General features: G+C 40.1%; 1 protein-coding gene across 10 annotated transcripts in view; it reads right to left on the bottom strand.

Annotated features, from left to right (window-relative positions):
- Positions 1–3,202: 3,202 nt before the first annotated feature.
- NFIX (nuclear factor I X) overlaps positions 3,203–17,013 on the bottom strand; it is a 184,047-nt gene continuing 170,236 nt past the window's right edge. For all 10 annotated transcript variants that reach the window (XM_039347498.1, XM_039347499.1, XM_039347501.1 and 7 more), the window contains one exon: positions 3,203–9,933. In XM_039347498.1, coding sequence (XP_039203432.1) covers positions 9,919–9,933 — 15 coding nt within the window. In that variant the 3' untranslated portion in view covers positions 3,203–9,918. The remainder of the gene's footprint in view (positions 9,934–17,013) is intronic.

Raw genomic sequence — 17,013 nt, 5'->3', positions numbered from 1 at the left:
TAAAGAAGATGAAAGGTGTACTATTGTACCATGCAATGGAGGCCCCCCCACACTGAATTCCAGGCAAAGGGCAACCAGAAAGAACCAGAAACCCTGCTAATAAGATACATCTTGGAATTGGGGCTGTGCTGAGAGGCACCTAAGACAATCCCAAGAAAGTATTAAGTCTTCCCTTCTACTCCAATTAGTTGGAATTAGTTGCCAAAAATGGCACTGAGGCAGCTATTTGTTCCTAAAATCTCTACTCAAATACAGAGCTTTCAGTACTAGGACATCTGGTTCCTTCGCTTCATTACTTATACACACACTACCCCACATTACTTATACACATGACCTTGGACCATCTACCTTTTCGTACTGCTGTTTTCATTTCTCAATTCCACAGATGATCACAATCATTTTGTCATGTTTACAGTATCTTCCCTCTTGAAGTAATTAGATGTTTCAGGCCATGGTGCTGGGGTTTTCGTTAGCAAAAATAGATTTACATTTGTATCAGAAATTGATTTAAATCTAATGTTGTTAATATTGAGGCCTGAAAGCCTTGTGCTTTACCTAAAAGAGATGAAGGTCAAATGGTTGGTGTCAGTGCAAAGGAATGCCAGAGGTGGGCTTCTGGAACAAACAAATACACAAATGTGTACATACCTTGGACAATAGGCTTAAAGGGATCTTAATTAGGACTACTGCCTTGACCTGTTTGTGTACACCTGATCTTGGATGTTTTCTACATCAGGGTCCATGGCCATTAATCCCTCTCCCAAGTGCTCTCTCTTTCTCTTTCAAGGAAGACAAACAGAAACAATTACAGTCAATAACATTCTTTAATTCAATCAGTTAAAGAAGGTGCTGCATCTATAAACTTTTATTATGGAAAAATTGTAATTAACACATGCGTATTACACCCCGCTCGGAGAGTGGCACTTGGGGAGGGAGGGGTAGTGCCGAGGGCTGATTGGGACAGGGGCTGGGGCTGGAGGAGCTGACCCACCACATCACAGCTGCTGGTTCCCTTCTTTGGGATGAGGGTGAGAGGGGGGGAAGCTATGTGCAATGCAGGTTGGTTAGCAGAGGAGCTGTTCTGCAGACTTGAGCTATCCTCCCCTGTATAAAACCTGCAGGCGCGGAAGGGTAGAAAGTCATGATGGCTAGCAACCGAGGGGCTCTCACGAGCCCCCCCCCAAGGCGATTTGCTTTGTAATGTCTGTAAACATATTTTGTTCACATTTCTGAAGCTGGATGCATAAAGTTTGATCACTTTCTCTTCCTGTCTCAATTTGTTCGCTGGTGGCAGCAAAGGCATCAGTTTAAGGCACTTCCCTTAATTCGGCTGCAGGATTATGAGTTCTTTTTTGCTTTCAGAACCAAACCAGTAGCAAACCAACAGCTTCATAAGGAGTGGAAGGGCACTAAAGGGTCAAGGAAAAGAGCTGGAGATGGCTGCTCTGAAGCATCAGGCTGATATGGGTAGAAACAGATATGTGTATTTTGAGTCTAAACTAGGCAGGTGGCACATTTCTGGGAAAACTTACAAAAGAGCCCCTGTCCTTGTACCGAAATGGAAAGTTGCTATCTTAATATCCATATAAGACTAAGTCAAGATGGGGGTTCTTATTGCAGGGGTAAAAGAGTCCTTCCTGTAAACATCCTGAGTGGGTTAGAGAAGGAAACACTCTTTAGGGCTACCATATCTGGGTTGCAAAAATCTGGATGGCCATTAGATAGCACCCAAAGGTTAGTGTTTTCTGTACTATACCGGTATGTCTACCCTGCCTTTTAGTGGTCTTGCACTAGATCCAGTAGCCTTAGGGAGTGTGGTCAAGAAAAAACAGAATGACATCAGTGGGAGTCATTTACCTCTGCAAGATGGTAAAGAAGACACAACAAAACACCTTACAAAACTTAGGGAATATTTGGGGAACAAAATAGGCCTGTTGGGCTTACTTGTCATCTCAGTTAACCCCATGCTGTTTGGAAGGAATGTTCCTCCCAGTCTTCATGGGAAACAGGAGCAAGGTTTCTTTCCTCCTAGTGTTGATCCCCCTAGATCCTCCCTTGGGAACGGCTACTGAACTCCTAGGACCTCAGACCACTGATTATTAGTCCCTTTTATCAGATCACAGCAGTCTCTGGCAAACACATAGTAGGTGTTTGGAAACCCATAGGTGACTAAACAACCTTTGAAATAAGTCTACTGAAAGGCAAACTTAAAACTTGTCACTAATATTCCCTGTCACACTAGATATGAACAGCAGTAGTATGCCCATATATTTATTGTTAGGTTGCCTTAGCCAAATATCAACAAGGAGGGAAGGAGGGTTTGATTTAAGAGCAAAGGAGGATAAAGGTGAATAGTGCTAAGTCCTCTCCCTGCCAAGGGCATACCTTCCTGCTGGCTCCACAAAAGTGCTTTTCTCCTCAGCCAGAAGTGAGCCTTGCAAAGAGAAAGAAGGTATGCAAAGGATTAACAGGAGAAGCAGCAGCAGCAGCTACCTCTCTACACATCAGCAGACATGACACAAAGTTGCCCAGTCCAATGAGAAAAACATTTAATAAAACCTAGGTTTCGTCAGAAGCTTCCGACATTGTCAGCTTCCGACGAAAGCTAGGTTTTATTAAATGTTTTTCTCATTAATTCTCCTGGTGATAGCTATTTATTTATTTTACAATATGAATATACCCAGGAGTCGAATTTTTACCCACATTATTAACTATATATATATATATATATATATATATATATATATATATATATATATATATATGTGTGTGTGTGTGTGTGTGTGTGTGTGTGTGTGTGTGTGTGTGTGTGTGTGTAAATATATGTATGTGTGTGTGTATATATAAATTTGTGTGTGTGTGTGTGTGTGTGTGTATACTGTACACACACATACATATATACATGCATACAAATGTACACACATACCTGTTAGGCACTTTAAAATTTGACCAAAAAGATGACAGGATGTGAATATGGAAGAAATGAGTCTAATCTTGATGTTTCTGAGCAGCTCCTCCAGAAAGCAGGGGAATGGGGAAGAAGGAAAACTGACCCCCCCATTTACCCACCAACACAGACACAGATACATGTTCTTGGAGCCCTCGGCACTTCCCTCCACTGGGCTTCCCATCTCTGCTCTGAGGAAGGAACTGGTGGGAATGGGAAGAGGGAAGCGGATGATTTTTTTTCTTTTTTAAAATATATGGGTTTTTTTGTTTTTAATTTTTTTTAAACATTTTTATTTTATTTTTTTTAAATTCACATAACACAATAAGCCATTCCAATGGAGAAAGCCGAAGAAAGCTCAGGCAAAAATGATAAAACAGTTCGGATTTTTCTTTTTTTTTTTCTTTTTTTCTTTTTTCCTATATATATATTTTTGTTGTGAAGCAATATTGACAGTTATAACATATGGCTACCTGCATTCTGCTAGACACGGAAGAAACTTCAGAAAGAACAAAAACAGACAAAGAGCTACCCTTTATTTTCAAGTGCAGAGGGGTGGGGTCAGCAGCGGGAGGGGCCTGGAAAAACAGACTGAAAGACACAAAGGGAGGCTTGGGGGTCCAGGGAAAGAGGCAAGGGAGTCAAGGATAAGGAGAAAAAGCACACCAAATTCCATTAGTACTATATATATATATACTGTACTGTACTCATATATATACTGCGTTTCTTAAACAAGGAAGAAACTTGTTCAAAGGGGCAGGGGTAGGTTGCAGTCTGGGAAGCTGCAGTTTCATGGATCTCAAGGTTTTTACTGCCGAGCGAGAGATGTGGGTCTGAGATTAATGGGGAGGGGGCATATGGCGGGCATGAAAGGGGGAAGCCAAGTGGGTTGTCAAAGGTACCTTGTGACAGGAAGGACAGAAGGGGTCAATTCTTCTAAAGCAAAAGTCAGGGGAAGAAGCAGCTCCATAGAAAATAGGGTCTGAGGCTCACTACCAGTCAACTGGCAGCCAAACAGGGGACAGCTGACTTCTCCAAACCAAGAGCTCAAGGGACAGCAAAGTGAATGCTAATACATTTATAGGGCATAACCCAGCAAAGATGACTGCCCACCAAATGAAATTGTCTTGGGCCCTAAGGAACCTTAGCATCCTCCTGGGCTAGCAAGGAAACCCACAACTGAGCATCACTGGGGAGAAAGTCACTGAACAGCCACCCTTTCCTGCAAACAGAGGACTCAGGGATCCAGAAAAGGGGGTTGGAGAAGCCCAAGTGCAGAAATGCTTTTGGGTGTGTGAGGAGGGGTTTCATATGGTCTTCAGGATTATTTTGGAGTCATGCTTCCTGCACCCTCTCTTTTGGATGGGGCAGCAGTAGCCAGGCCAAAGAGGACTAGGTACCACCATGTTTAGACCAAGTATTTCCCTCTTGCTGGTCAAGCCTAGGCTTTTATTGCTTTCCCCTATATTAAGCACATGGATTACAGTAGGAGGGGGTAGAATTTCCTGCACCCACTCCCCAGGCAGAGCACATGGTCCATTTGTTCCAACAAAAGATGGGTTTACAAAGGCACTATGTCAGCTGGCCAGTTAAGCATGTTGAGAGTAAGGCAAAGTCATCCATCTTGGTCCTTCCCTGAAGTGAGAAATTTCTCCAGTCAATCTCCCATGCTCTGTGAGGTGCAGGGTTTGATCTGAGTCTGGCTTCTGCTTTGCACACAGATCCTTCTGCCTTGCAATTCACAAGGAGCTGAGAGGAAAGATTCCTCTCAACAGACAAGAAGGCTGTGAGAAAGGGCAAGCAGGAGTTACAACTGTGGGTAGGAATGCAAGGAGTTCAATGGAAGGGATGCTGGTGTTGCTAGATCAGCTCCTCGTTCCAAAGAGAAGCCATTGAACAATAGATACATATACAAGACAGAGTAAAAAGAAGGGGAAAACCCCCAACATTGCAATTAGGCTGGTTTACAAGAAAGGGGGGGGGTAGAAATGAAGGCCGAACACCAAGTCAACTGTTTTGCTTAACTCTTTTAGGGAAAAAAAATAGGACAGAAGAACAACACAGAAGAGAAGGATGTGCAGTGGCAGTGATGGAAGGTGCCAAAAGGATGAAAGGAGCCAGAGAAACACAGCCTATCCAAGATGGCCTCTGTTCCAGTAGGAACCTTCCCCCTTTGCCATGGCAACCTCTCCATCATCCATCTCGCTCGGCACCCCGGGAAGATCCATGAGAAGCTGCCAGATGCTGCTGGTGCGTTTGACCGCAAAGCCCGCTGCCCCTTTCAGCTAAACATAAAGAAGGGATAATGCGTGTTTCCTAAAATGTGCTTTATGATAACAATTAATTGGTTCATAAACTATGTATAATAGAGATTTTAATGTATTTTATACTGTAAGAAGCACCAGGTTTTGTATTTTTAATTTTTTTCAACTTAGTTTTTTTTAGTTTTTCTTTACTTTTAATTTTGTAATTGTCTTCAATTTTTTTAACCTGATACAGTATTTTTTTACAAGTTTATTTTTGTGTATGACAAAACTTTTGCCTTCAGCCCTCCCATAAAATGACAAAAACTAATGAGGAAAAGGAAAAAAACAACAACCAATCTTCAATTATTATCAATCTTTCAAAAAGGATTTAAAAATAAACAAGAAAAAGGAAAAATAGACACATGAAAAAATAAACAGAAAAAGTTTTTCCCCATACTTACAAAGGTGGGTTTTTCTTTTGTCCCAATTTATTTAGAGTCCCTGGGAACAAAGGACTTTGCAACAAAAATAGATTTTTTCTCTTCTTCTTAACAATCTTTAACATACAAAGATATTAAAACTATGCACTCCATTGCACTTGGCTCAATGCAAACAAAATTGGTTCTTTTAAAACCCCTAATATATATTTTGCTTTTTAAAATCCCCTCCCCCTTTTAAACAATTTTTTTTGTGTATTTTGCTGCCCATACCTGTAAGCCACCAAAATTAAAACTTCTCCATGTCACCTCTTATGGATTCATTCTCAGGATTTACATTTACTTCTTCTTTTAGGATTCCAACAAGGTAACATGTAAATAGATGGCACGGGTATTCCACCTACCCACCCATACGCTACTGTTATGTATCTGTTACTTCTTAAAAATCCCAAATATTAAATAAGTGCACTAAGCACTGTTAGGATTTAAAGCTTCTTTTTTTCAGAATTAAATAACAGTAAATTTCTACTCCCCTAATCCTCTACCATTTTAAGTGCTGTTTCATTGGTGGTCACCCGCCACTGGATTCCTGCAATTCCTACTTTTTTCAGAACTATCCATCTCCCGTTTTTAGGGAACCCATTCTGAGCAATGCTGAGCATTAAAGTCAGATGCTTCAAGCAACTGAGTAAAATTACTGGACTATTTAAAAGGAAAGCATTCAGTATCTTAAGTGAATGAGCTTACTAAATATATTTAAGAACCAAAGGAATGGAGCAATATCAGTTCTTGTAAGGCTAACATATCTATTTGAGATTAAAAAAAAACACCAGGTGGCCACTGGTCTTAGAGGCAATTTAGTGATGGTCTGGGTTTCTGCATATTAAATATGGCCACCTGAACTATTGTGATCTTCACAATATAATATTTGGAACATTTTTCTTGTTTTGTACGTTTGTGCTCAGAAATTGTTAAGCCTAATGGAAACAGAAGCTTGGATATGTTTGGGATAGTGAAGGCACAATCTTCCTCAATCTGGGAATGTTTCAAATGTTCTTATGACCAAATCAAATAAAAATCATGCAGCATTTCAAATGCTACAGCTTGGGTCATGTTTAACATTAGCACATCCCCAAGCCTTATTACACGCTGGAATCCTTTTCAATGCAATCAGACTAGAAAAGCTGCTTGATGTTGATATTTTGTTAAAAAGGTAGTGAACGGTAGGCTGAATAGTCCAAGGTTATCCTTTTTAAGGCCGCCAGATTAGGGACTGTATCAATGCCCGCAGATGCAAAATATTATCCACGGCTTAGTGTTCTTAAACAAATACATGCTAACTTTGGGCATTTATAAAACTGAGCAGTTTATAACCTTTCATAACTGGAATGGGGTTCTGTTCTAATTGTAAATGCTGCATCCAAATTCTGCCCATATCATTGATTGGCTCCATCTCTCACTCTATGAATATTCAGCTATAGACTAGATAATATTTTTTCTCAACATGCTGAAAGAGGGATCAACAATCATGGTATGAATTTTTATTCCAGTGTCATCTCTGGTACATTATACTTAATTTTTGAATAACATTAAGAGAACTTAATGTGAGAGGACCTGTGGTAAGACAGAAGCAGCAGGTAGAATGCTAATTCTAGAATTCATGAAATTCAGGTCTTCATTGTTACTGACAGGAATAGACCTGGTTCACACCAATGACTAAGTATCAGATGAGTGTCTCCTCTTTGTGGCAGCTCCAAAATACCACTCTATTACAATTTTCCTCACAAAGATTATCTCCCCCTTTGTAGAACAGCTGTCCTGCAGCTGTGCAAGGTGAAGCTCTATGAATCCTCCACAAGATCAGGCCTTGGATAGGAGTGTCTGCTGGTGTATGTCCATCTGCATGTGTGTAGAGGACAGGGGAATTCAGAACATTCTTCTGACATGTGGATTGTAGGATAAGCGTGAGAGCTGGCAGGGGAGAGAGGCAAATCTGCAACCCTCAGATTCCTTAACCCTGTTTGTCCATTTAGGACTGGAAAATCATTGCACTTGGACAAGGGTGCAGATTCTTGGTCTCACCAGCAGGTCAGTTTTGGACTAATTCCACTCCAGAAATCCTTGGAATGCTCCATGAATCAACTGAGCATTACTGTAGCAAGTAGTAGAACAGCTTCAGGAGATTCTCTAGATCAAATTAATTATTTGCGACACAACTTCAGGCATTGCAAGTCATATGTCTAAATACAATTGCTCTGGACTAATTGCACAGAAACCCATTCCCTGCATCACTTTCTGGCCCTTTCCAAATCAGATAATCCCTCATCCCTATCCTTGCCCCTTACTCTGATATAGAAATTCATTGCCACCCAGTAAGAACCAGTGATACCTCATGCAGAGGTGAGCATAGTTAACAGGAACAATGGAGTGGAGGGTGGGAGATAAACTCCAAAGAATTTGGCAAAGCTCCTGTCTCCAAAACTCAGCATCTGCTAAGGAGAGATTTCTACCACAAATGCTGGAAAAAGAAACAAGAGAGATCATCTCATGAGTGCACAACAGAAAGGGATGCTGGTTTTTCTCACAGGTTTTGCTGTAGTGTGAGACAAAGAAAGAGGAAAGTGCATGGAGCTGTGTGACTGATCTGGTGCACATGTGTGCATTTGCACATGGTGTACAGATGGTAGTGTCAAACCCTCATAACTACCCATTAGGCAGCCTCCTTACTTCTAATTATATACAATTCATTTTGTTGCACTGTGGTTTTCTATGGCTGTTAAGATCTTTGTTTTTGTTTGTTTTAACAGTAACAACAAATTATACTTTATTGCTGGTGTCACCTGTATGTAGAGGAAGCCAAAGGAAATGCAACAACTTAAAGAGTAAGAAAATGAAGTGGAAAAAAGGGATCAGCAAAAGTATCAAACCATAGTAACAACAGACATCCACAATCTCACAAGGTCGAAGCCTAGACTAGGCCGAGTACTCTGCTGAAACGTACCTGTCTGAGCTAGCTACTCTAGCCCCAATGGTCAGTTAGAGTACAGTTGAAGTATGCCTCTTTGCTGCCTTGCTAATCTTTTTTATTATTTATAAAAGAATGAATACTGTACTATCCTAAATATTTGTCCATTTGCAATAGCAGCAAGGAGTTTCTTTTCAAAGAGAAACACTTTCCAGTCTAATCTAACTTGTCACCATGAACTGAAGAGTGCCCATATTTCTTGTTACTGTGGGGAAAGGAATTCCAGTTCATGCAGAGTAAGACTGGAATATTTTCCATGTAATCTAGACATTGTTTTTTCTGAGATGCAGGAAAAGGTCATTCAGAGCAAGGAATAACAAAGAAACACTAGATACCAAGATCAGGAGAGAAAAGATTAGTGCTGGGGTCAATGTGTTTGCATGCATGTTTGAGGAGGGAGGGGAGGAAGAGGAATTTATTCCTTGCTCTGGAATGGAATTCAGTTGGAGCATCTGGTATTCAGGAGTGTTTCTGCTTTTGCTTTGTTTTCACTTGTAAAAATGCAATGTTAATTTGGTTAACAAGGGAACGTATGTTTGGTGGGAGAAGTAATGCTTAATCTAAAACATTTCCAGATCTGAACCACAATGGTGCACTGAATTGGTCTACTCATCAAGTGGAACTAAGATCAAATTTGATTTTGCCTGCAGTCTCCACCAATCTCTGCAGGTGTTTCTTCAAAGCAATGTGGGACTCAAGCCCTGATTAAGTAAGTGCTCTTAGTTTGTTTAGTATATTCAGAAATCACCTTGGATTTAGGCTAATAAGTAGACAAATCTCTAGGGAACAATCTCCTTTTTCATACCCCAGCAAACATAATCCCTCATAAATCTTGAGACAGTTTTGGGATTGAGACTGGTAGATGTGAGTGTTATTCTTTGCCCATGATGAATGAAGTAAAATGCCTTTTTGAACAAAAAAAATAAAAATAAAACCATTATTTGGGTGGCCCGTCCAGAACTATCTTATACATTATTTTAACAGAGAGTTACTTCAGTGTGAGTTGATTAGATTCCTTGAGAAGATAAGATTCTCCTATGCAAATGCAAAATCTGCTTTGGATCAGGGAGGTCCAACATGATTTTTTTAAGCTTCTCATCTGTGTTACCCAATGTCTCTTACTTTTCTTTGAAGAGGAGCAGCTCAGTGAAGATATAGATTAAGAACTGAAGATTCTGATTTGCAGGGCTCGAGTTAAAAATCATCATCATCATCATCATCATCATCATCATCATCATCATTTTTCTTCACTTGAAGATCCTGTCAGAGGAACCAAGACTGGACCAGAAGAAGACACAAAGAGAGAGGCAGATTTAAAATTGAGACTCTGATAACTCCTTTCTTTTTCTTATGCCTGATATTGAAATACTCATTAAAATTTACCCCATGGGTTTTCTAGGATCTTTGTGACTTTATTATCTTCAGTTTCAGGGAATCTGATAGCTTCCATTATTTGTCTCTCTGTAACACCTAATCCCTGATTTCCACTCATATTGTACCACAGTACTGTGCCCATCTCCTTCTTATAACAGTTACCTAATGAAGCCTCCTGAGTTTCATTCAGATTTGCCATCAATAGGTTACTAAAACACTGATTCTCAGATGAGCGTATCCACTCATATTATCTATATAATTCCATTCATCTATTTTTATTGCATGCACACTACACATTTATAGGGATATATTTCAAACTGGGCAAAACTAGACAGCATAATAACCATACTATCATTACTAAAAATGGTAGTTCTGTCTTTAGTTTGCTTCCTTTCTTTTCTATCTTCTTTAATACAATATATTAGGATTTTGAGATCCACAGCTTCTATACCTCATCATTAGGTGTTGCTGGCAGAGTAAAGAATTACAAACTAACAATGTCAAGAGGAATAAACTGAGCTGAGTGTGAAAGAGGATCATAGGCCACATACATTAGCTTAATATCTGATTTTATCCTTCACATCCTTCCATTTAAGAAACTGAAGACAAGTTGCTGCTTACCCATTTTATTTTCCTTACGGCCCTGCAAAGGAGGCCAAGCCCTGACTGATTGTCTCCTTACTTCTTACCTTTCCAGTCCATGCAGGGAAAGGGAAGTCTTATTGGCTGTGTGGATGGTCCTCCCAAAGCCTGCATTTTCCTTTTAGGGGTTACTTCATCTTTGCTTTTGCTTTTTCTTTGCTTTCCCAGATGTTTTTGCATATGGGAGCCTTTATACAACCTCACTCCATTGACATTAATACAGACTTTTCTGCTGTTACTGAACCATCTAAATCAGTGGTTCTCAACCTGTGGGTCGGGACCCCATTTGGGGTCGAACGACTATTTCACGGGGGTCGCCAAACAATGCAGTCTGCCATTTCCCCCCCCCCTTTTCCTTAGCTGTGCTACTCCCTTTTATTCTATTGGCTTGAATAGAGTCTAATTCTATTGGCTTTCAAAAGCCAATAGGAATTGTCCAGGCTGTCTCTGCCCTGCTGAGCCCGCCAAAAGTCCCATTCTGCAAACGGTGCTGCACCAGTGGAGTAGTCCTCGACTTACAACCGGTTGAGTAGTCCTCGACTTACGACCGGTTGGGGGTCGCAGCATTAAAAAGATTGAAAACCACTGATCTAAATGAATGGCGCAGATTCCCAGAAGAAAAGGAGAAGCATTGCAGTTTCCTTCCAACAGACCTACCTTGTAAATTAAATATTGTATAATTTACAAAGGAAAAAAGGATCACTGCAGTACAGTGGGCATAATATAGGAAAGAAAGGAGAGTATCCTTCAGCCACCCAGGGTAGAAACTGAAAGGGAGGCCATTGTGAGATATAAGGGTGGAATTAAGGTGTACTGGCAGAAGAGACGGGGAAAACAATGGTAGCCAGGAGGCTTTACTGGACTTCATTCCTTATGGGCCATAGTTAGATCAGTTTTTTTTAAAGGAAGCTGCTGATCAGCTGAGAACAGAGCAACGCAGTGAAATGGCTATACAAGGCAGAACCAGCAGCTGGGGGAGAGGAAGGAGCATGCTAGCCACCATTATAGAGATGGAGATTTCCCTAGACTGAAATAAAACATTGTGGACTAACCACTTGGAAGAGTTTAAGGCACCTCAGAATGGAAAACTGCATTTTTGAAGCAGAATAACAAAATTTAACTGGGAGGTACATTTATGAAGAGGTGAATGATAGGTAATAATTTATTTTCTCCACTTCAAGTAATGGTGGGTAGCCCTTAGGGGAGCTGGGAAAAGCAGAAAGCATAAATTTGGTCTAAGTGGGAATTGAACTGTATGACTAAAGAAAATCTATTTGCTGTATCACACCAAACTTTAATTTGGGATTTTTGCCACTGCTACCCCTTCTGCTGAAATTAGATAAGAATGTCTTCTGGTACCTCCATATCACACAATGTAAGTTTTCTCTTTCAATTTATCTTGCCTTTCATGCAATCTCTCTTGAGACTGCTACACAGGGTTGAATGCAACTGGGACTGCTCCTTCATCAGTAAGAAAATGGTAAGCGAGAATTCAGTATATTCAATAGAAACCAAAACTTTCTCAGAGGCAAGAAAGATAACAAGCTTATTTTGAACTACCAATATCTGATAATTTCTTTTATTTCAGTTGAAAACACCACCTGACACCTCAACTATTGTATTGTAGCTTATAGGTCATAGCTAGTGGTTACATGTTATATAAGAATGTAAGATTTTATTTAGACATGAGGAATTCCAATCACTGCTGCTAGTGCCCACAATATTTAATCCCATCTGCCCACTTCTGTGTGGAGCAATATTGGCCATCTTGCAAAGTCTCTGTAATCCAGGTTCCTCAAAAATGGCTATGTCCTCCAGCCAAAGGGAGAATCAGCTGATGTCACAAACGGGGCTCATTATTAGAGACCATCTTCTATGCTGTTCCTTTCCTTCCCATCCTAGATCAGCAACTATCTTCTCTCTCTCTCCCCAAAAGCTGGAATAGTCCCAAGGTGACTGGGAGATAAAGAATGTTTCCTTCTTCCAGCCTAGCCAGGGATTGGAAAAGAAGCTGACATGCTATTACATGAAATTTCTTCAGGCAGTGACAAAAATTTCTCTGGTTTCTAGACATTCAAAATTTCTTCTGATTTGAAAAGTCAAGGCAGAGACGAAGTCACTGCACAATTTGCCCTCCAATGGCAGAGGGGAATGGAGCAGAGCCACACTGTGGGCACACTTGCTATCTGCAATACGGGGACAATAGTGGAGAGGCAGCAAATGAAGGAAACAGGAAGAAGTGGTTGGATTTAAATAATTCAGATTCTCCAGAGGGAAAAAAGATAGCACTGAAAATGGCCACCAGGAGGGGCTATGTGTCCACGGCTGGGAAGATTGGACTTCTTCCATTCTCCAGCTTCCATTCTCCCTAGCTCTCTGTTCCATCTCACTTCTGTCTCGGCTCTGCCTCTCCTTGGTACTAAACAATAGCCTGGCATCACAGAGTGAAGTTCTCTTTTCAGGATGCAATATCCTGAGGTAACAGTGCCTGTCTGAAATCCCCACAGGCCTCAACAGATTTAGTACAGCAGGTACAGGAAATGCCAATGTCACATGCTACATTTTTCAAAGCCTGATGGACAGCAAATGCTCTTTAATTACCAATCTTTCAATGGGGACTTTATTTTCTTGTCAGAGCAAATACTAGCTTCTAGTTCCCTTCATAAGTCTCTCTCCCTTCTCTAAAATCAACTTTCTAAGTTCAGAAGTTCCTCTCAATACACATATTACTAGATATGGCTCTACCAAGATTGCTTTGGAAAAGAGAGAAGAAATTATGCATTTTATAAAATGTGGCACAGTTGATGAAAATCCTACACCTAAGACATGCAGTGAAATATATCTGCCAGATCCAAACTGCAGCAGACTGTCCTGTCCACACTGAAAATACCATTCCCACTTTGCTCATGTGGATATTGCATCCAAATTCCTGCTTTCCAAAGTTTATTTATTCAAGTAGGCATTGCTACTTTTCACAATGTTTTTAAATTTTTCTCCAGCTTTTTTTGTTCCACATGTTCTCTTCCACTCAGTCAATCCATATTTTTTTTTCATAAAATAAAGATGCCAATTCCTATATCCTAATAAATCCAGGCCAGCCAATCAGATTCTTGACCACTGTTTATTATTAATTGCAGCCAATTAAATGAATTTTCCCCTAATATAAAGCTACCAACTGAATGAGGTGTGCAGTGATGTGAATTATATGCCAACGGTCAAATTACAGAATTAGAAATAGCTACAATTACCATCACCACCCCCCAACATCTTCTAGTAGTGGAGCCAGTTGTTCAAATGAGAGATTTGGAAACAATCACTCAAAACAAAAGAGCTCAATTCTATTTGACTATTTCTCCTCTCTGATTGGTTAGAATCAGAGACTATATGCCTGGGAAATCAATCAGAATGTTGTTCTTTAGTAACAAGCCACTCAGGAGTTGTCACTCCACTATGACAATATCTATTTGGCAGTGAAGAATGAATCCAGATGTCTCTTCATGTCAGAGCATCATTTAAATGCCTTGAGTTAATTTCTGTAGCTGTCTATTATAGCTGCCTACAACATACCTAAACTGCTCTTGCCTCAAGTAAGACAGAATCAAAACAAGCTACAGGGCATCCATTCAGATCTGTGAACCTTAAATGAATGTTGGTAGGTTACTCACTGACATCTGCCTTGCAATGCACTGAGCAACACTAAGCTACATCTTCTTGCTCTACACTGCTCTTAACCAGAAGGTCTCATTTCTTTGACATATGATGCATGAATTTTTTTAGATTAAATATTCCAGGTATATTGCTAGCAGAACCACAAGCTGAGAGATCATTTTTATTGATGAATATATTACCATCAAATTTCAATTCATGGTCACCATGGAGAGTGGTAATATAAGCTGTCACTCCCTTGCTCATTTGTGCCCCAGGAGAATAATGGACTAACGGAGTTGGAAGGTACCTTGGAGGTCTTCTGGTCCAACCACACCCAAGCAGGAGACCCTATCCCATTCTGGACAAATGGTTGTCCAATCTCTTCTTAAAAACCTCCAGTGATGGAGCACCGATTATTTCTGAAAACAAGCTGTTCCACTGGTTTTAATTGTTCTGTTAGGAAATTTCTCCTTAGTTCTAGACACCACTTAAAAATCAGCCAGCAGCGTGCTGCACACTGCTGGCTCATTTTTAAGTGATTGTCTCCCCAGCACTCCTAGATTCCTCTTGCAGTTGCTGCTTTTGAACCAGGTTCCACATATTCTATATCTGTACATTTGATTTGTCTTGCCTATATGTAAAACCTTACTTTTCTCAACAGTGAATTTCATTTTGTTAGATAGGGCCCAGTGTTCAAGTCTGTTGAGATCCTTCTGGATCTTGAGTCTATCTTCTGGGATGTTGGCTATTTCTGCCAGCTTGGTGTCATCTCCAAATTTCATTAGTTCATTCCCTCATCTAAATCATTTATGAAGATTTCAATATCTTCAGTGAGTACTGGGCCCAAAACAGAACCTTGGATTACTTCCATGTAGATCAGACGTCTTCAAACTCGGCCCTTTTATGACTCATGGACTTCAACTCCCAGAATTCCTCAGCCAGCGTGCTGAGGAATTCTGGGAGTTGAAGTCCATGAGTCATAAAAGGGCTGAGTTAGAAGACTCCTGATGTAGATGCAGTTCCATTAAGTGCAGTTTGTCAGCCAGTTACAAATCCATTTTGCTAATTTTGCTAATTTACTAAGAAGTAGATTGTGTTCTACTTTGTCAAATGCCTTATTGAAATGCAAGTATACTATGTCCACAGCATTTCATTGTTCCACTAATTAATTCATTAAATTAGTGGACCACTGAATTTAGAAATTAGTGCACTAATTTAGAATTAGTATATATTCTAATTTATAAATTTAATATTTTCTAATTCAGAAATATATTAGAAATTTAGAAATTAGAAATTAGTGGAAACTTTAGAAACTAATAATAATAACAACAACAACAACAACAATAATAATAATAATAATAAAGTTGGAAGGGACCTTGGAGGTCATCGAGTCCAACTCCCTGCTCAGGCAGGAACTCTACACTATTTTAGACAAATGGCTGTTCAGTCTTAAAAACTTCCAGTGTTGGAACATTCACCGCTTCTGGAAGCAGGTTGTTCCATTGGTTAATTGTTCTGTCAGGAAGTTTCTCCTTAGTTCTAAGTTGCTTCTCTCCTTGATCAGTTTCCATCCGTTGCTTCTTGTCCTGCCTTCAGGTGTCTTGGAGAATAGCTTGACTCCCTCTTCTTTGTGGCAGCCCCTGAGATATTGGAAGATTGCTATCATGTCCCCCCTCGTCCTTCTCTTCGTTAAACTAGACATACCCAATTCCAGCAACCGTTCCTTATATGTTTTAGCCTCCAGTCCCCTAATCATCTTTGTTGCTCTTCTCTGTACTCTTTCTAGAGTCTCAGCATCTTTTTTACATCGTGGTGACCAAAACTGGATGCAGTGTTCCAAGCGTGGCCATACCAAGGCATTGTAAAGTGGTATTAATACTTCACGTGATCTTGATTCTATCCCTCTGTTAATGCAGGACCAGCACTGTGTTGGCTTTTTTGGCAGCTGCAGCACACTGCTGGTCATATTTAAGTGATTGTCTACTAGGACTCCAAGATCCCTCTCACAGTTACTACTATTGAGCAAGGTACCCCCTATACTATACCTGTACATTTGGTTTTTCTTCCCTAAATGTAGAACCTTCCTTTTTTCACCATTGAATTTCATTTCATCCTTAGAAACCAGTGTTCATGGACAGTCAATTAACTTACTAGAAGCTGAAATAAGTTCCTTATGCTGTTATTAAAACTGATACGCTGCTCAAACCCTAACCCTAGTGACTTTAAAAAAGACTGTTCCACCCCCACCCCCGCCACCATTCTTCCTTTCTTTATTGCAGATTCTGGGGTCTACAAGACGTCTGCGTCAATTATCCTCTAGGTTTATCTTGTGAGCTGCATAATTTGAACTGCTAGCCCATTTTTAATAGCAACTAATGTTGCTGGCAAGGAAAACTGCACTGTTTGGATTCAAGAAAGTTGTTTCAAAATTCAAAATGATTTTTCTTCTCAATTGAAAGGAAAATTGCAACAACAACAAAAAATAAGTTTGAATAAGGCTCACATAAAATCCACAGCATCCTTGATACTACTACAGTGAGCTGTTCACAGAAAATAAATTTGGAAAGGACCTTTCAAAGATTGCTTGTGGGGACAGGGCAAGAGGTATGAAATGGAGCTGGAGAAAAATGAAGTTTAAAGAAAGTTACCATAGCAGAAGAGCAGATATTTTCTTTTCTGTTTCCCACTTTAAAA

This window comes from Crotalus tigris, unplaced genomic scaffold (assembly GCF_016545835.1).
Source record: "Crotalus tigris isolate CLP2741 ecotype Arizona unplaced genomic scaffold, ASM1654583v1 scf7180000018084.670488, whole genome shotgun sequence".
NCBI classification, from domain to species: domain Eukaryota; kingdom Metazoa; phylum Chordata; class Lepidosauria; order Squamata; family Viperidae; genus Crotalus; species Crotalus tigris.
The sequence above is the reverse complement of the archived record's forward strand: the minus strand, read 5'-3'. Positions and strand labels throughout refer to the sequence as shown.